General features: G+C 36.4%; 1 protein-coding gene across 1 annotated transcript in view; it reads right to left on the bottom strand.

The window, feature by feature from the left end:
* The window catches only part of LOC125250029 (NACHT, LRR and PYD domains-containing protein 3-like), a 28,940-nt gene extending 7,775 nt beyond the window's left edge, over positions 1-21,165 (bottom strand). Inside the window, 12 exon segments of the mRNA XM_048162329.1 lie at positions 806-979; positions 6,198-6,371; positions 15,292-15,462; positions 16,197-17,626; positions 17,628-18,028; positions 18,123-18,318; positions 18,629-18,713; positions 18,893-18,997; positions 19,348-19,452; positions 19,968-20,062; positions 20,651-20,735; positions 20,923-21,165. Coding sequence (XP_048018286.1) covers positions 806-979; positions 6,198-6,371; positions 15,292-15,462; positions 16,197-17,626; positions 17,628-18,028; positions 18,123-18,318; positions 18,629-18,713; positions 18,893-18,997; positions 19,348-19,452; positions 19,968-19,990 — 2,864 coding nt within the window. The 5' untranslated portion in view covers positions 19,991-20,062; positions 20,651-20,735; positions 20,923-21,165.
* Between the last annotated feature and the right edge of the window lie 577 nt (positions 21,166-21,742).

The following is a 21,742-nucleotide window of genomic DNA, read 5'->3' as shown; positions in this document are numbered from 1 at the left end:
AGCCCTTCCTGACCATTTGTTACACTGTTTTTAGTCTGTTTGCACTTCTGTCTCGTTTCACAGCAAAGATTTGTCAGATTTCAGCATTTGAAACATTTTATAGCCACAAAGTTTAAAATGCTTCAAGGTTTAATGCTCTTTCTACTGATACACATACAAACCTGTTAACTAATACATTCATGAATCTTTCTTCAGATGGAGATGCAGTGCTACAAATGATGTGACTTGTGTCCTGTTGACTTAAAATAAACTAAACAGTAAATACAGTATAATGATACTAACTGTAGTTTCTCCAGCTTGATTTGTGGGTTCATCAGTAGATCACTGAGGTTTTTCACTCCAGAGTCTCCTAGATTATTCCAGCTCAGGTCCAGCTCTCTCAGGTGTGACAGGTTTGATTTCAGAGCTGAAGTCAGGATGACACACTGTTTCTCTGTAATACTGCATTCACTCAGACTGAAGACAGAGAAATAACAACAGTTCACATCTATGATGATCATCTTTTTGAAGAGCTTCAGCAGCATTTAGTTTCCAATAGTCTGTTCTGAAACCCAGTTACACTAGTTCTGTGTGCTGAAGATACTGTTTCTCCTCTTTCATCTGAACTATTTATTTGACGTCTCTATTCTTTATTCTCTGTTGAAAAGGCAGATTTCTGCATGAACACAATCAGTACATCGTATCAAATGATGGAAATTTAACAATTACTAACTAGAAAAAAACATTAAATGTGACCAATCGCAAATAAATAAAATAAATAAACTTCAATCTCGCTGTAACTGCTGTACAGTGTAATGATACTAACTGTAGTTTCTCCAGCTTGAATTGTGGGTTCATCAGTAGATCACTGAGGTTTTTCACTCCAGAGTCTCCTAGATTATTCCAGCTCAGGTTCAGCTCTCTCAGGTGTGACGGGTTTGAGTTCAGAGCTGAAGTCAGAGCAGAACAACCTTCTTCTGTCATATCACAGGAGCTTAAACTACATTAGAGAGAGAGAGAATTTCAAAGATCCTTAATTACAAATTCTAAAACATTATCCAGTCGATTAACACACCAATCAACAAAAAACAAAATGAAAAAACAAAATTAGCTTAAGAGGGGTGCAAAGTACAGATTATCTTCAATAACCTCACACAAAGCCTCTTTGAAACACCAAATCAAAAGAAACATGATCATTCATGGCTTTGAAATAATGAAAATCAATTAGAATTCTGGACTTCACAGAATTGAAAAACACATCTTTTAAATCACAATTCAAGTTTTGTTCAATTTTGTGTTTTCTAGGATTATAAATTGCCATTTAAGCTTGGCCTAATAAAAAGTTGACACTTAAACCGGTGTCTCTGCACATATTTAAAACCACAAATAAAAATTCTGATAGAAAAGGTTTCACAAAAAACAAACAAAAAAATTCTGCAACACAGCGAACAATAGCTTTAATCTAACACATTGCATAAACATGTGAAACACAGTTTCTCTTTGTGAACAAAAAGGGCAACCGTGACCAACAACAGGATTCAAAACTGAAATAAAAGAATTGACCGCAAATGCACCATGCAAAATTCTCCACTGTAAATCCCCTATTTTCTTAGCTAATGGTGACTTATAAAGAGCTCTCCAGTCTGGTTTTGAACTGTCCTCCAACTGGAGGATAGTACACCAGGGTGTATCCACCCTGTTATCTAAAAACCTTTTATTCAAGGATTTGACACAGCTTTTATACAAGGCTTTTCCAGAAGCCGGCTCAGAACTAATTTTCAGATAATAAAAAAACACCTTTACAATTTTCTAGATTAGGTGGTAACAAAAGATTAGGAAAAGGAATCTCTACAGTCTGGAGAAATTAATCCCTTTGAATAGTCCTCCAGCAGTCCTGAATCCTGCTACTGTGAGAACAAGCCTCCACTTTTCAAGAAGTTTAGTCACTATGCGTTTCGAGTGAAGACCCAAATGTCCAGCTACTGAATCAACATTCTTAAAACCTGTTCCTGCTATCCTCGATAGATGTCCAAGTGTCGATACTCCAGAAGAAAGAAGAAATCCTTCAAGTGCAGGGAGAGGTCCTTCACAAGATATGTCCATGCGTGAACCATGAATTAAAGGTTCTTGCAACAACCAGTGCAATGAGCTTTTACTACTGGATCTTTTTACTATGAATAAAGACCAAACTTTAAAAAGGTTCCGATAAAAAACAGGTAGCTTGGAAAAGTCCATCCTTTTAGGATCCAACCAAAACAAAGGTTTGTCCAGGCCTAAGCCTTCAAAGTTCTGTAGAATAGCAAAGGCTATAGATTTCCAATTTGAGTCCACTGATCCAGTCAAGAGTCTCTGTACAAATTGAAGCCGAAATCTGCTGTTCTGCTCTGTAAATGAATAAGTCCATGTCCTCCCTCTTCCTTGGGCAAATACAAAACCAAGACATCCCATAAATAATTGTGCTCAACTCGATCAAAAGCTTTTTCTTAATCTAATGACACCAGGCCAAAATCTATGTTGAGACTCTTACCAATGTCCAAATCATCTCTAATAAAAGATATATTTTCAAATATTTGTCTACCTGGTACACAATATGTCTGGTCAGGATGGATCACTTGCTCCAATACTTCTCTCAATCTATAGTAGTCAACATTTGAAGTGGATCAAAACCTTTCATCAAAGTTGTCCTAAAACCTTTCTCTTAGGACAACTTAGGTCTTAGGACAATTTTGATTAACTTTTTTGATCCACTTCAAATGTTGACTACTGTATTTGCTAGAGCCTTAGAGAGCAATTTATAATCACTGCACAACAAACTCACTGGTCTCCAGTTTTTGATGTCATTCAAGTCTCCCTTTTTTGGTAACAAAGTGAGGACTGCTCTTCGGCAGCTTATGGGTAACTGCCCACTGGCTAGGCTTTCCCCAAATACCTCCAACAGATCTGGACCCACTTCTGGCCAAAAGGACTTGTAGAAGTCAGCTGGTAGCCCATCGACTCCAGGCGCTTTGCCACACTCCATACCTTGGAGAGCTTTTTCCAACTCATCCAAAGTTAAGGCTTTACTGAGTTCAGCATTAGCCTCCTTGGATAACTGAGGTAGATTCTCAAGGAAGAAACAGCAGTTTGCTCATGTGCGAGTTCACTTTCGTACAGCTCTTCATAAAAACTAACTGCTCTTCTTCGAATGTCAGAAGGATCTGACAACAAGACTCTAGCATCTGAGCGTAAGGCATGAATAAACCTTCTTTGCCCGTTTTTCTTTTCCAAATTAAAGAAAAATTTTGAGGGTGCATCCATTAATTCTATGCTCTGAAAGCGAGACCTGACCAGAGCTCCTTGTGCAACCGTGTCCAGCAGTTCAGCTAATACATTTTTCTTTTTATTAAAAGTTTCATGATGGGTCAAATTTCCTGTACTATCAGCAAGCCCCTGAAGCTCTACTAGATCTTTCTCTATTGTTTTCAGAGAATAGGTTATGTCTCTTGTGACGTTGCGAGTATATTGTTGACACAACTGTTTAATCTGTACTTTTGCAAAGACCCACCACTGCCGTAAAGACTGGAAGGAAGACTTCAAAGTTCTAAAATTGTTCCAAAATTCTTTAAAAATATCTTTAAAATGCTTATCACATAATAAGGTGTTATTAAAATGCCAGTAGGTATTTTTTGGCTTAATGGAGCTCAAAGACACAACACACCTTATCAAGCTGTGATCAGAAAAGCTTACTGGAACAATTGAACAGCTTCTAAAAAAACTAAGCTGGTGTTTCAAGCCATAGAATCTATCCAACCTTGCTAACGAAATTGAGTTGTCATAAGCATGGGCCCATGTATATTGCCTCTGATTACCATTCAAATTCCTCCAAATGTCAACAATCTCATGTGACTTCAATAACTGAATGAGGCTCTTTCGTGAAGGCATGTGTGGGTCAATGTGATTGCTATCGAGGATATGCTCAGTGCAATTAAAATCCCCACCTAGGAATAATAAATCCTCTGTATTACAATTACCGAAAACATTACTCAGAATATCTAGAAAGATCATTCGCTCCAATGCATTATTTGGGACATACACACAGATGAAAATAAAGCAGTGATTTTCAAACTGAGCTATAACTTTTAAAAGTCTCCCTTTTATAATTTCCTCTACCTGATAAGAACAGGGAATAAAATTCTTAGAAAATAAAATAGCAACTCCACCACTGGTTGTGGTCAAATGACTTAGAATAGCCATCAAATGCCCAATCAGAAGTATTTAAAATAAGCCATCAAATTCTCTTGCCCATCTCTGGCCCCATCATTTAGAGAAGAAGAAATTTCTCCCATATAGCAAGTACAGCCAAATGAAAAAAAGCCTAGAGAGATGATAATTAGGCATTATCATTGCTACCACTGATAAAAGTTTAGCAAGAATCACTGTGTGTAAAACCTCCATTTCTTGCTTTTTCAATAAAGCAAATAGAACATTTTTTGATCTATTTTCTTCTGAAAATCCACTCTTAATTATCTCAAATAATTGTCACAAAATTCTTTTTGTCTGTTTGCCAATATGATGTTGCTTTTCTTTTGAGGCTAAAAGCACAATATCTCTGGCCCTGAAAGAGGTTGTTCATTCACATTTAGAGAAGCAGCAGAAATTTCTCCCATAAAGGAAAAAAGCTAAAAAAAACATAGCATTCTTCTCAGTACAGCCAAAGCCGGACAAGCACGGATAAGATGCCCTGTCTCGCCACAACCAAAACATCTCATACCATTTGTTGTGACAAAAATGACATAATTAAACTCTTCATGACGAAAGTTTAAAGACAGATCCAATTCATCACGGTTATCTTGTAGAATCATATAGACGTAGCGCCTAAATGACACAACATGCTTCAAAAGTGGGGACTTACACCCAATTGGAATCATCTTAATCGGGGAAACAATTTTTCCATAGCGAGAAAGCATTCTGGTCAAAACTTCATTTGAAATGAAAGGTGGTACATTTGATAGAGTTACCTTTTTCGAGGGGGTGGAAAGAGGGAGAACCGGAGCAAAAATGTCATTAACCACTATCTCACTTTCTACCAACTGGTTCGCTAAATCAGTCGTCTTCAAAAACACAACAATAGCCCTGTTCATACGAGACACGGATATAATATTCTCAGGCCCAATCACTTCTCCAATAGCCAGGCTACATTCCTCTACACTTACAGCTGAGTCTATTTTTACGCCATGGCGGCGCGTCAGAAAATCAAAACTCGCGCTACCTGAGGCAGCCATGCCCCCCAAACAAAACCAAGGGCAGAAGCCCTGGTATACTATACCCCTCCTTGTCAACTACCAAGAAACTGATACGAAAAAAAAAAAGGATAGAAAAGATAGAAAATATAAAACACTCGTACCTGACACACCACACCGGTCAAACGCTCACACTCAAAGCTAAGGCTGGGCGATATATCGCATGTGATTGTCACGTGCATTTCATCAGTAAAGCCGGTTCCCTGATTGCCGCTAAATCGCCATCACCTGCTTTCAAATGGAGCGCCATTTAATAGACAGAACCGTAGATCACTGACAAGCTACGCAATATCGCGTTCATTATCGAAGGCGATTCACCTGCGATAATGAACGCGATATTGCGTTGTAGGTGATCTACGGCTCTGTCTATTAAATGCTGCTCCATTTGAAAGCAGGTGATGGCGATTTAGCGGCAATCAGGGAACCGGCTTTACTGACGAAATGCACGTGACAATCGCATGCGATATATCGCCCAGCCCTACTCAAAGCTCCGCCCACTCACTCAGCACATGCGCACCGAGAGAGAGAGAGAGAGAGAGAGAGAGATATTCTCCTGTTGTGTGTTTTGAGTGATATTAAAAGTCTTCCTGAGGATCTCCTTCATCCTTCAACCCTGACAGTGTTATTGTATTCTCCACCATGAGCTTCATTACAACCAGCCCTTCCAGACCATTTGTTACACTGTTTTTAGTCTGTTTGCACTTCTGTCTCGTTTCACAGCAAAGATTTGTCAGATTTCAGCATATGAAACATTTTATAGCCACAAAGTTTAAAACTCTTCAAGGTTTAATGCTCTTTCTACTGATACACATACAAACCTGTTAACTAATACATTCATGAATCTTTCTTCAGATGGAGATGCAGCGCTACAAATGATGTGACTTGTGTCCTGATGACTTAAAATAAACTAAACAGTAAATACAGTATAATGATACTAACTGTAGTTTCTCCAGCTTGAATTGTGGGTTCATCAGTAGATCACTGAGGTTTTTCACTCCAGAGTCTCCTAGATTATTCCAGCTCAGATTCAGCTCTCTCAGGTGTGACGGGTTTGATTTCAGAGCTGAAGTCAGAGCAGAACAACCTTCTTCTGTCATAGAACAGCCTCTTAACCTACATTAGAGAGAGAGAAAGAGAGAGAGCAGAAAATAAGAGAAGAAAAGAAAGCTCTTTATTCTGTAAAGTCACATCATCTTCATAAGCAAATGAAACAGAGGAGGAAGATCATCATCTTTATTTCACCAGATCACAAAATACTAAAGTAAATTTTGCACAATTATAATGTGAACTCAAACTCATTGTGCCTCAGGTGAGCGAGGCATCTGCATGATCACTTGAATTTAATAAAATAAGGATTAAAAAAAAGTACAATGTGTTAGTGTCACAAATACTACTTGTGCAGTTTCTTTCTTTTACTAATCTTAGTTAAAGTTAATTTGTTCTGTTTTTCTCCACAGAAGCGCTGTGTGATGTGATGATGTGAGAATCCTCATGTTCTGCTGCTTATGCTACTATTTGTGAATGTAAAGATAAACTCCAGGGGAAAACCATAGACTGTAAAATAATATAAATGTAGTGCCGTGACGTCTGAAGAGCAGTTTTGAAGCGAAAACGAGGCCGCTGCCATCTTAGCAGCGCGTCACCGCACGTCACTCCCGGATAACTGAAAATGGACAAAGAGGCGGGACCTAGTTGGAGCCCATGATGTGATTGGTTGCTGAAAAAACGCCCACCTAGCTCGACGTGACCATGTTAGCAGGCAAATGAGCTATCTAAAATATTAATAAAGAAAAGTTATACCATTAGAAAGTTATAAAGGTTTCCTGTCAATCTACGGTGTTTTTTTAAGATATAGATGCTCCAACACCAGTAATTAATTTGTGTGGGGTGTGCAAATAAAATACGAAAAATCAAACAGGACTTCATAGCTTTATAATGAAATAGCGATCGCGAGATCAATCCAATCTGTGGCACTTGGGTAAAATGTCCATACTCTTTGTCCACGAAAGTGTTAAATCCATGAAATATTGATATATTATCCATTGTTTGCATCACATTTCTTCAGAATGATCTGCTCTCCATCATCGTTCTTCAAGAAATGATGCAACCTGAGCAACGTTTATGATGTAAAACTGTATCGTACCTATATATCTGTATATTTCTCAAATGTTCTCTCAAACAACTGAACATGTGTGCAAAGCATATATTTTTTAAAAAATAGTGCAGCAGTTTTAGTTATAATATCCAAGCAGTGCTGTCAGAGTTTTATAGCTGCTATTGTCATTGTAGGAAATCTCAAGATGATCCAACAGCGTGTGTTCTGTTTATCTTCCTGTAGGGACTCGTTCGACGGACGTTACCAAATGGCTATCAGCCAGAGGCATGATTGAACAAAGCTTCGTTTGGTCCAAAAGAACCATTTCCTGACAGGAAAAACCTAGCCTAACAGAAGTGATGACACGACTTCTTTTAACAAAGGACTCTGTCTAAAGGACTTCTTAGCTCATCAGCAATAAACTAATCAGAACCTATCACGAGGGTCTGATCACATTAAATCTATTGACTCTCTCACAAAACCCTCTTGTATTATCGGACGGAACAGGAAAACACCCATCAATGGATTTAAAGACGAATATGTCCTCTCTATACCCCCTTTTGTGTGGAGCAATCCATGTTGACCCGGTCACTTGTGACTCCGGTCGCTGTCCAATGACTTTATGCTTACAGACTCAATCTTGAATTTCAAATGGACCATCATTAAGAGATCATTTTAAACTATATACAGAATAACACTTGCTATGATGTGATTACTAACATGTTGGAGTCAATGCAGTATATGTTTGTATTCCTGTATGCATTTTTCTTTCTCTTGTAATCATTGTTTTAATTGGGTCAGTCTAGTAATATGTGTGTAAGAAGTGTGTCATGTTTGAGTTCAAAATGCAGAATTTATAATTCTCTGTAATTCTGTGTGAATGAAACATTGAAATTCAGTATCAGGAAGATATTAAGAAATGTTATAAAGTTGTTAATAAAACAGGAGAATGTTCCACAGATATCACGCGATGTGATCAATAGACAATAGACGAGGCGTGTCTAATCTCCGTAGCAACGTCTCATTGGAGGATCGCTCCTTTAAAACTACAGGGAGTGCAGAATTATTAGGCAAGTTGATTTTCTGATCATATTTTTTTCCCAAGCACATTTTACCAATTCCAATCCACATCAATCTTAATAACTACTATTAATATTGTTTTTAATCATTTATAAGTGATATATAATTGTTCATGAGGCTGGAAATGAAAAATGCCTTATATTCAGGTGTGCAGAATTATTAGGCAAGTTTTCTTTTACAGGCAAAATGAGCCAAAAAAGAGATTTAACTCAGACTGAAAAGTCAAAAATTATTAAATACTCATGAGAAGGATGCAATACTAATGCAATACTAGAAATTGCAAAGTTAAAGCATGACCAAGGGACAGCAAAATGCTCATTGGGTCAGCGGGGTCAGACAAAAACAGGTGGAAAAGAAAAGACACATGTTAACTGCAAAATAATTAAGAATTAAGGTGAAGAATTAAGTGTGAAACCATCAGGAACCCTTTAGTCTCCAGCGCCACCATTTTCCAGAGCTGCAACCTACCTGGAGTCTCCAGAAGTGCAAGGTGTTAGGATCTCAGAGACTTAGGTTAGCTAAAGAATCCTAAAAAATGACCTGCACTTGATAAGAATCACAAGCTGAAGTGTTATAAAATACATGAAGACTGGGTTTTAATAGGGCTTATAGACAGACAGCTTGAGAGTGACTCCTGATGGACCAGCACCAATCCTCTTGTACCACTGTTTGAAGAATTTATCCAGAATCTGGCAGTAAGGTGTTTGAGTTCACTTTTAGTCCATCTCTTATCCTGAAATGTCTGTCTTGCAGAGATGGACTAAAAATGATCTTCCAAAACTTACTGCCAGATTCTGGAAGATAAATTCTTCAAACAGTGGTACAAGAGGATGTGGTGCTGGTCCTTCAGGAGTCACTCTCAAGCTGTCTGTTTATAAGGCCTATAAAAACCCAGTCTTCATGTATTTTATAACACTTCAGCTTGTGATTCTTATCAAGTGCAGGTCATTTTTTAGGATTCTTTAGCTAACCTAAGTCTCTGAGATCCTGAGACCTTGCACTTCTGGAGACTCCAGGTAGGTTGCAGTTCTGGAAAATGGTGGCGCTGGAGACTAAAGGGTTCCTGATGGTTTCACACATAATTCTTAATTATTTTGCAGTTAACGTGTCTTTTCTTTTCCACCTGTTTTTGTCTGACCCCGCTGACCCAATGAGCATTTTGCTGTCCCTTGGTCATGCTTTAACTTTGCAATTTCTAGTATTGCATTAGTGTTGCGTCCTTCTCATGAGTATTTTGACTTTTCAGTCTGAGTTAAATCTCTTTTTTGGCTCATTTTGCCTGTAAAAGAAAACTTGCCTAATAATTCTGCACACCTGAATATAAGGCATTTTTCATTTCCAGCCTTCATGAACAATTATATATCACTTATAAATGATTAAAAACAATATTAATAGTAGTTATTAAGATTGATGTGGATTGGAATTGGTAAAATGTGCTTGGGAAAAAAATATGATCAGAAAATCAACTTGCCTAATAATTCTGCACTCCCTGTATGCTGTCCAAACAAGCTGGAAGTCAGAAAAAGCCAGAAGTCGGTCAGAAATCGCTCGAAGTCGGTCAGAAGCCGGACTGAAGCACAGTCGTTGAAGCCCGTTAGCCGAAGCACCGCTACTTTGACCACGGCGGAAAAGTCGCATGGGTCATTGATAACTGATTGACCGGGGCTGATTTTCCATCGAACACCCGACTTCAACCACGAGCTGCGCCGCTGATCATTCGACAGCCGTCACATCCAGACTCCAAAGCACTTCGTGAAATATCTGACCAAAGTCTCCCAAGAAGAGAGCCGCTCAAGCCAGACGCTCAGAACAGTTGCACCAGCCAGCAGCATCCTTCAAAGCTTCCGCGCAACCCACAGGGCTTTCCCGAGAAGACGTCACCTGAAAGACAGCCAATCCAGAACGGGATTCCGCTGTACACGAGTCACGGAACAACCCGATTACCTCAGCTGTCACAGCAAACGCAGGTACAAGCAAACTTCTCTCTCTCTTGCTGGAAACTGGTGAAACTCCTTTAAACCTAAAGAATCAAGCCAAAGCTCTGCTTTTGTGATTTTCCTCAGGTTATGAGTTAAGTTAGCACTGAACTTGGGACTTTTCATAACTCATCAACTCCGCGAATGTGTGTGCATGTATGTATGTGTGTGTGTGTGTGTGTTTAGCCTTAGTTTCCTGTAATCATTAGAAGTAGTCAATAAATCTTGTTTTGATTTTCACATATACGAGTTTCTTGTGCTGTGTGTCAAATTACTGCCTTAAACGTAAAAGATCAAGTTACCTCTTGCTTATAATATAATAATTACAATAATAATAATAATCATAATAAAATATTGTTACTGTTGGCCGCAGAATAATATTTTATCCAGAATTGGTAAAAGACTTTAACCTCAGTTTTCGCTGGACGAATAATTGATGAAGTGTTAAATATTAATTCTGAATCATTTACAGTGAATCATTTACAGTTGATTCAATTCTTATTCCCTGTAACAATTAAATTGAGCTAATAAATGACCCAAGGTCTTACATTCCGCATGCGAGCACATGTACTCAGACACACATCAGTCTCGACTATTAATGCAGCAAGCCATATTTTATAATTGTATAAAATAATCGAGGAAAAAGCACAAATACGGCTGAGATGCCAAATTCATCGGCTGAAATGAGCTGCTGAGGAAACATGACGGCTCACAGACAGCAGCGGCATACCTGTCACTCAAGTGACCACGCCCTTAATTATGCAGAACTTTAAGGCTTAAAATAATTTAAACGGATGAGTTATAAAAAAATTCACCCCCCTCAGAGTTGTCATGCAGGGCAAAATACACCAATTAATTGCAATCAATAAAACCAGTTTATTGGCAAATTAGGTAAGTGTGATAACTGCATTACAATATAAATACAACATTAAAAAAGGCAACGTGATCGGCTCCAAATGCATTTTCAAATTTTGCTACATTCATTGCGGGACATTTAATGAAAATGCAATCGCAAGTGTCTTAACTGTGAGTGCAAATGCAATTACGGAAAAAAAAAACATTTAAATGGTCATTTTGCTACATTTTTTCAAACTTTTATAACTTTTAAATTTTAAAACATGTTAAACATATATAATCATTTCTGTAATACATTTTCATTTTAATTTTGCAACTTTTAAAGCGCTAAAATATATGTTTAAATTATATTTTAAAACTATGTTAGGAAATAGCAAATGTAAATTATATTGTTAAATATGAATTATCATTTTGCTCCAAACATTGCTCATATGATATGGAAAATGTTAATTCAAATACAGAAATGCTTTGCCATTTTACATATTACATTTCAAATTTGCTACACATATGCTTACATACAAAATTTTTATTAATATTATCCTTTTTATTCAGGCAAGGAAGCCATTCTTGTACAACCCTGTCACGGATAATATGTATGCCATTGGAGGAGTAAAACAAAAAAATAGATTTTTAAAATCTAATGTTTTCCTAATAGTAAAATGTCTCTTTTTTGGAAACCATCAATAGAAAGTCTGTAATTTAATTTTTGTTTTTTATTCTTAGATTTTTAATATTGAAATATGAATTTGACTTTTCAATGGCCTCATTGTTCGTACTGAATAAATGAATTCACTTAAAAAATACAAATAAAGTCACATTTATCTGATTAGTCCACACAACAAGAACATCATTCAACATTAATTTATGTAATATTTCATTTTCTTTCCATAAACTTTTAACAAAATGTCCCTGTGACGGGGTGGTAAATGTGACGGGTGGTTCACTTTGACAGGGTGGTATGGACAAAGTATTTCTCTATATGATCTGCTGGTTTTAAACTTTAAAAACTGGGGGAGGGGAGACATTCAAATTGAGTAAAAAGCGAGTGAGTGAATCAAACAGTGTTGCCAAGTCTGTGGTTTTCCAGCGGAATTGGGCTACTTTTTTCACTGTTGCTGCGGGTTGTTTTTTGTCTGCGAGCCCAAATGACATGATGTTTAGCCTTTGGAATGCACATTTTACCAAGGTTTTACCCCCCAAAATGTGATTTTTATCGGGGGACATTTTGGGATGAAATTGGTATGTGACAGGGTGGTAAATTTCATCCCAAAATGTCCGCAAATCTTCCATGTGGTCAAGTTTCTCACTTAGCATACATGCATTTAATTTGAAATATAATTTCCTTTGTATTAATAATGTAAAAATTATGTCACTTCAGCTTTGTGATATCATTTGAAGAAACAGTGCATTATTTATAGATAAAACAAGTTAGTGTGATGGGGAAGTCAAAGTGTAGTAAGTCAAAGACAGACATATAATCCTGAAAATAGTATATGCTTTAAAAAAAAAAAAAAAACTTATTTGGTGATATTTTAGATGCAAATGTCATGTTAATTAAAGGGGTGGTTCAGTGTTTTTTCTAGGCTTGATTGTGTTTTTGGGGTGCAGTTTAACATGTCTTAATGCTTTTTTTTTTTTATATATATATATATATATTTTACCTTTATTCTACACCTCTGTTTCCATTGTCATTCGAACGGCTCGTTTGACTTCCTGCTTCTATGAAGCCACTCCATCCAAAATACACAATGTGCTCAGATTGGTTAGCTGGCCCAGTGTATCATGATTCGCTGAAGCATCCGGAAACGCCACGCCCCTTACCATTTTAGTTGTTACCAATTACGTGGGCTTCGGTGAAAATGTAAATAATGGCGTCTATATTGCTGCATCAAATTGAGCCGAATCAGACCCAGATGAAGAGGGTCAAGCTCTCTGCAATCACGGCTTTTAAAGGATGTTTATGAATGGTATTTCATTTAGTATTTGTGTTAAAGTGTTTAGATATGCTGTCACTGCTGTTTGTTAGCTTTCGATATACAGTTTTATCCTGATTAAAGCTTTACTGTAGCCGAATACATGACTGAGTAGTAGCATTTTTGTAAAGGTAGCGTTTAATTTACAGCATGAACAACTGTTATTATGAACATAGAAGTTTGTTGGTGTGTGTTGAAGTATCCACTAGAATTTAGCTAACTGGCTAGCGAAGCAAAAACGAGTTGGTCTTTGTTTATGTCCTTGATGCAACCAAAAAATAGCAACAGAACTATAAGCTTAAAAGACATGTACAAACAATAAATCATACTTACAGTCTGGAGCCAATAAACAGCAGCTTCTGCTTTTAAAGTGAGAACTGCTTCATCTTTCAGTAAAAGCCTTTGTGCAAATCCAGCACTGAACTCGTGATTCTGGAAGCTGTCTTCAGCGCCGCATCCAGTGTAGACAATATCACAGATTATAATGGGTTCTTTTATCTTTTGACGCGTCACGCCACTCGTGTCCGGCGTACACAACTCTTCCGCTTCCACATGCTGCAATATGGCCTCGCCCACTTTGTTGCGTGTTCCCGGGGACGTGTTTTGCAGGGTTTATGATGTCACCGACCCGTTGTAGTCCAAACCAGTTGTTTTTGTAGGCATTAAACTGCCGTAATTTTAAAAGACAATATCTCCGTTTGCATTGAACTTTCAGCGCTGTAACTTTACAGATACTGTTTATGCTCAAGCAGCAACATTACACACTAACTAAAGTTAAAAAAGTGAAATCGCATTGAACCACCCCTTTAACACGTACATGTGAAATTGGCTATGTAATAATGAAAAATGATTAAAAATAGTATGTTAATCTTCAAAAAAAAAAAAGCATTTGATCATATATCATGTTAAAAAGAACACTTGAATTAATAACTTTAAGCTTTGGAAACACACTATGGGATATTTTTTCTGCCTTATGCATCTGATCAAACATTGCGGATATATATATATATATATATATATATATATATATATATATAGATATATTAGAAAATATGGTCCTTGGAAAAGGCTAACTGACTTTGGCCATGTTCACACAGCAGCAGAATACGGTTGTCAGTCCTGTATTTAAATCCTTAATACAGTTATGTTCACACACAGTACATTATTTATGTGAGTGACAACCGCATTTTATAACCGAACTCACATCCGTAAATTTTCAGGACTCAAAATCACATTCTCAGAATATTTGCGCTGTGTGAACAGAAACGCACTGGACAACTAGTTGTCTGTCACGTCATACAGTGCGAGAGAGCCAGTGTTTTGTGTGTGTTCTCGCGGTTCAATTAGTCTCTATTGTCATGTCCAAAGTGATAATACTTTTTAGTTTAATGGATGTCGCCATCTTTAATATTATGCTGGTTACTGTCGTTATGGTTACTAGTAAGAGAATACGGGCTTGACACTCGTTGCATGTTCACACAGTGTTACAAACACTACTGTAAGTTGTTGTGTGAATGAGACATTTCAAGACTCACACCTGTAAGTAAATGCAGTTGTCAATCCCAAAAACTGACAGTGTCAACGTGGCTGTAAAGCGCTTTGGGTGTACAGCAGTAAAGCACTATATAAATGCCTGGGTCATTCATTCATTCATTGATAGCGATAACATTAAAAATGACCATTTATCAGCCGATAATCCTGATATATCCTGCATCCCTAAAACGAATGCTTAGTGTCGATTCAATATTACTCTCAATGAAAAAAAAAAAAATACAACAAATACAATAAAATAGCATACTGACAAACTATTAAACATTTATCAACAAAACAAATAGGACTGATGACATGGTGTACCCACGTAAAAGAGATAAATGAAAGATATTTGGATTTTCTCCTTAATTTAAAAACAACAATAACACAAAGGCAAACTCATTTATATTAAAAAAAGAAATGGAACTGTTATTATCAAAAGTTCCCTTTGCTTTTGTCTCCAGCATCATTCGGTCAGTCATCACATCTCACTTTCATCATGTGACTCCTGTGGCTCAACTTACCTCAGTATCTCCAGTTTACACTTTATATTCTTCAGTCCAGTGCAGAGCAGCTTCACTCCTGAATCCTGCAGATTATTATTGTTCATGTTCAGCTCTTTCAGATTGGTATCTGATCCAAGGACTGCAGCCAGAGCTGGACAGCTTTTGTATGTTAAGTTACAATCATTTAACCTACAAGGGAAATAAATCACAACACAGAATTAGATGGAACACATACAATACAACTTTCTACATACAAATATTAAATATATTTTCCTTTTTTTATTACATAAACAGTTTTTTTAATTTAGTTTTTACTGATTATTCATAGTGGTCAACCAATGACAGATGGCGATGTCTTAGAGAGCAGAGTGGCCAATGGGTTAACTTTTCATTAATTTAAAGATAGTAAAAACACATCCATAACAATGGCTGGAATTAAATTTATATTTATTTTATTTAATATTTAATAAATCATTTAAATTTTTTTTGAAAAAATAAATAGAATTTGAACTTGATAAAAAAATATTTGTAGACAGACCATCTTAAAATGTGTACATAAAATATGATACAACAGGCTTTTGCATTACATTATGTTCTGTCCCACACAATTAAAAGTACAGAACTACTCATAAATCTAAGCATTTAAAATATAAAATAATTGGGAGATACAGAGTGACAACTGATAATATATATGTACTTTATTTAGGTTGTTATATAAAATATAATTATTTTATATTACAACCTTTCAGAATTACATCTTACTTTTTGGCAATATAAATAACATCTGTACCAAATTACACATTTTTTCACAGTTTGAGCATCTGAATAAAATATATGAATTTCTTTCCCTCAAGTATGAGCTAATATAATGATGAGATGATCAGATGAGAGCAAAACATGACAAAATATACTGAATGACTTACAGAGCTCTTCTGGAGGTTTTGATGACTGCTGATAATCTAACGAGACACTCGTCTGATTTCTTGAATTTCTGAAGCTCAAATTCCTCCAGATCTTCCTCTGATGTCAACAACACAAAGACCAAAGCAGACCACTGGGCAGGTGAAAGGTCACCAGATGAGAGACTTCCTTTGCTAAGCTGGGTCTGGATCTCCTTCACCAGAGTTTGGTCGTTCAGTTCGTTCAGACAGTAGAACATATTGATGGATCTCTCTGCAGGCAGATTATCTTCTAATTTCTGCTTGATGTACTGAACTACTCTCTTGTTGATCTGGTCATTGTCATCTTGCTGTGTCAACAGACCTCGTAAAAGTCGTCGATTGGACTGGAGTGACAGACCGAGGAGGAAGCGAAGGAGAAGGTCCAGGTGTCCACTGTCACTCTCGAGCGCCTTGTCCACTGCAGTCTTGAGAAAATCAATCAAGGCTTCATTTTTATTTTCCTGTCCTGTAGACTCATGATCAAACACATTTGTCTTGTTGATGTCTCGAAACAGATGTGCATAAAGGGCTGCAATAAACTCTTGAATGCTCAAGTGAACAAAGCAGTACATGGTACCAAGAGTGATCCCTGTTTCCTCCTTAAAGATCTGGGTACACATGCCTGAGTACACTGATGCCTTATAGACATCAATACCACAGGCTTCCAGGTCTGTGTCATAGAAGATCACGTTGTTTCTTTCCAGCTGATGAAATGCCAGTTTCCCCAGTGAAAGGATGGCATCTTTATCCCAGGAAACATCTGCTGTATATTCTCCATCATACTTTCTGCGGCTGTGCTGGATCTGAAAGCGGAGAAAGTGTGTGTACATCTGTGTCAGAGTCTTGGGAGTGTCTTCAGTATTTGATTCCTGATGTGTTTTAGAGATCTCATCAGCCTGATTGATTTTCACATCATTATTTCTTTTCTCCTCCAGAATGTTCTGGAGAACAGTGGCTGAAATCCAGCAGAAGACTGGGATGTGGCACATGATAAAGAGACTCTTTGATTGTTTAACATGATCAATGATTGTGTTGGCCTGATTTTGATCCGTGAATCTTTTTTTGAAGTACTCTTCCTTTTGTGAGTTATTGAATCCTCGTATCTCTGTCAGCCGGTCGATACAGTCAGGAGGAATCTTACTGGCAGCTGCTGGTCTGGTGGTGATCCAGATGAGAGCAGAAGGAAGCAGATTTCCCTTCATGAGGTTCGTTAGGAGAACATCCAGAGAGGCTGGTGACGATACATCACACCACATCTCATTACAATCAAACTTCAGAGGAAGACGACATTCGTCCAATCCATCAAGGATGAACAGGACTTTCAACTCATTCCATCTTGTAAGATTCAGTCCTTTTGTCTCTGGGAAAAATTGAGTTATAAGGTCCATCAAACTTAGTTTTTCCTTTCTCCTTTAAGTTTATCTCTCTGAATGGAAGAGGAAATAATAATCTGATATCTTGATTTTCTTTCCCTTCAGCCCAGTCCAGAACAAACTTTTGCACAGAGACTGATTTTCCGATGCCAGCGACTCCTTTTGTCAGTACAGTTCGGATCTCCTCGTCTTGTTTAGGAGCTTCAAACAAATGTGTGCATTTAACCTGAATCTCTTGAGATTCATGACGCCTGGCAGCAACTTCAATCTGTCTGACCTCATGTTCAGTATTGACCTGTTCACTGCCACCCTGAGTGATATAGAGATCTGTGTAGACGTTATTCAGAAGTGTGGAGTCACCTTGCTTCGCAATTCCTTCAAACACACATTGATACTTCTTCTTTAGGCCACATTTGAGCTGATGAATGAAGATCAGCTCATCTAAACACAGGAACAGAAAATAGATAGTTTTAGTCTTAATTTCCTCTTCTACATTTATAAGTGTCAATCAGACAGATGATCATGAGTCTCTGACCTTCTAGAGCATCAGCAGCTTCATCTTGCTTCATCTCTCTCAGGTAATGTAGTGTGAGATCAAGAGCTGCTGCTTTGGTACTGCATCTATTCTCATTAAAGTCCTTCACAAAGTATTCTGTGTTCTCATTTTGTAATATTTTCTTAAACTTTTCCAGCTCTTTCTTCAGAAATGTGATTATTTTGCTCTCAAGATCCTGCAAACAAAAGAAAAAAAGACATTTACATCTGCATTTGGTCAACACTATTTATTCGATTATAAAATATGTAAAAAAAAAAAAAAAAAATGCTAACCAGCTGTTATTTTTCACAAATAGATATATATATATATATATATATATATATATATATATATATATATATATATATATGCTTAAAAAGAAAAATAAGTAATCAAGAGGAATTAAAATCAGACAATAAAACAATCAGACATTCAAAATCAATTAAAATCAATAACATATTTGTTTGTTATAAACATTAAACATTTATGAAAAAGTGTTTTCCTACCTGGAAGATCCACAGGAGATTGTCTTTGGAACTCTTGTGTTTCCTGTGAGTCTGAACGTCTGAGTCTAATGTCTCATACTGAAGCCTGTAATCAAATAAATCAAATAAAACACTGATTTTCCAAAATATTACAGAAAGAGAATAAAGCATTACCTGTGAATACTCTGATAAATACTTGATCTGAACTGTTTCATGATGGTATTCACTGATACAACTTCTAAACACAGTCAGTGTGTGACCAAAAATTAGAAACACACAAAATACCTTTTATTTGATGATGGTTTTCTCTCACTGAAGTCTAGTGGTTCATCTTTTGACCAGACACTCTTCAGAGACACAGAGCTGGACACATGTGAGTCTGATCTTACACTAATGACACAAAGAACAGAGAGAGAAACACTTTACTACAGGAGATACTTTAGTCTCATTTGAAAAGGTTTAATGTTGCAAATAGTAATTAAATGCAGTATAGCTGTGCATTTGTCCATTTATGACTATGGTTGGATGGATGGATATATACATGTTTAGTTGCATGATCTATTTTCCATAGTGAATTTACGCCTCCTTGTGTCTGTCTGTGTAATTGTGTTACTGGAATGAGCTCCATAAGGTTCCCAGGAACTGAGTTTTATTGTCTTATTGTTTTATTCAGTCAAGTTCAATCCCCTACACCACTGAGGACAAATAATGCAACACTATAATGTAAACACACAAAATACCTTTTATCAGATGATGGTTTTTCCACACTGAAGTCTAGTGGTTCATCTTTTGATCGGTCACTCTTCAGAGACACAGAGCTGGACACATGTGAGTCTGATCTTACTCTAATGACACAAAGAACAGAGAGAAAGACTTTAGTAAAGGAGGATAAACTGTGTCTGAAACACATCAGTGTCTTTATCTAATCCTCCACAGAAATACACACACTCACACAATTTACAGTTTTATAGTTAACAATCATTTTATTTTACTGGCTCACACTGGATTAATGATTTATTTAATGTACATGAGTGAGATTAAATATGTTAAAATTCCTCACTCTAATTTGAGAGAACATGTCAAGTTTTAGTTTATTGACAGAAATGGAGAGCAGAAATGTCTGTGCGACACAGTTTTGTTAGCAAACTTCAATTAAATTAAGTGACCAAAAAAACCAAAGTCATGTATTTGGTAATAATTAACAAATTATTAATGATTTTGTCTATAGAGCTTTAAAGGCAATGTCAGAGTTAATTTAAGTTCAAAACTGAAAGAAATATAAATCAATGTCTAGAGTTTTGTTATTCACAGTAAAACAGAAACTCCAGCAGAGTTTAAAGTGAAACAGACGCAGTGTTACCTGTGTTTCTCTGAGAGACTCATCTTAGAGAGAGAGTCCTTTCCTCGCTCAGATAAACTGACACTGAACACAGATCAATCAATCAATCACTCAACCTGGAAATGACACGATTTCACAGAGATGAAGAATTATTGAAGAACAGAATGAAGAATACTGAGTTACCAACAACAGCAACAACAATCAATAAAATAAAGTGAGTTACAAACAAATATATTGATATGTAAAACAACTGAATGATCTTAATCATTTTAGATTAATGAGTTTAACTGATTCATGGATTAAATATGAATTCATTTGGGAACAGAAATTTACATTGTGCTGGAAAACTGAACACAATTCATTATATTCTCTATTGAAGTTTAATATCATTTTACACTCATATTTACCCAATCTTTATTAATTATTGAATCATTTGTTATTTAATCATTAATTCAAGTTCAATGATGTTTGATTTCATTACTTTCAAAAGATCCTAAAATAACTGATTGAGAAAAAGTAACCTGAATTATAATGGTCATACTGTAAAACTACAAATCATAATTGATATATATGAACTGAAATATTCAATGAAAAAAAAACATCTACTGTAAATGTCCGGTTCAAAAATACTTTCGATTTCGCAAGAAACAAAAACAACAGCCTAAACCGGAAGAGAAAATGAGAGAACACCTTCATAAACTCACTCGTTTTCGGTAACATTTCTCAATAAACTTCATGTTTTATCATCAGTGTCATTCAAAAGATGGTAATTTCTGGAAGATTCTTCATCTGTTCGGAGCAGCAAAATAAACAACCACAATAATAAGTACACTTCTGTAACTTCACATTTAAATCACGCTTACATATACAATATCAAATTACTAATAATTACAAATAACTGTAATCGAGAATGTGTTAAAACTCACTTTCAGTCTTGTCCTCTAAGAAGAGAATTTATAAGTATTTAAAAACTCACTTCACTTCCTGTGTTTGTTTCCTGTCAGCGCGTTATTCTCAAAACATCTTCCTGGTATCGATGATTATGGATTAAATACACAGAAATGACCGCGAGAGTTAAATTTGGTTGGCATTGTACTAAACTGACATCTGTAAACACGTTTTCTGGAAAATCGCGTGGATCAAATCAGTATCTCTGTGGAATGAGTTACTTTCGATTTCCTCTTCTTCGTGGGTTTTCAGGAGGGTTTTGAAGCAGCTGAACAGTTGCACACCGCCACCTACTGTACTGGAGCGAGAATATTCTACCACATATATCTAATACTGTTTTAGACCACTTAAATTGTCATTTCAGCAGTGCATTTGTTATATTCCCTGTTTCCGGACTATTATAAGATGCTGGATATTGTAAATGACTGACATCCTGAGGTTTGTATTTTAAGTTGTTAAGTTTTTAATCCAAAAGCAGCATCTAAAGTTCCCTGTCTAACTGGTTCTTGATCCATGACTTTCTCCGGCTGATGGTCATAAACACACTTCACATGATGATGAACTCAACTGACATGAATCTGGTTTAGAGGAAACTTGTGCTGAAGCTCATAAATCAATGACCCGAGAACAACTTGTATCATGTTTCTGTTAACACTAAAAAGTTTCTTTGCTCACATTTCAGTCCTAATCTCATCTTACTTTCTTGTCTGCACTCCACTTTCCTATAAAGACAAAACACAAACAATAAAGTTATATAAGAAAGTGAAGTTATCTTTGTGTTCATTATGGTTTAATTTATATTTTTGAACAAAACTTGCTTTTTCATAAAGAGGAAAAATCTAACCTTG

This window comes from Megalobrama amblycephala, linkage group LG17 (genome assembly GCF_018812025.1).
Source record: "Megalobrama amblycephala isolate DHTTF-2021 linkage group LG17, ASM1881202v1, whole genome shotgun sequence".
Classification (NCBI taxonomy): domain Eukaryota; kingdom Metazoa; phylum Chordata; class Actinopteri; order Cypriniformes; family Xenocyprididae; genus Megalobrama; species Megalobrama amblycephala.
The sequence above is the reverse complement of the archived record's forward strand: the minus strand, read 5'-3'. Positions and strand labels throughout refer to the sequence as shown.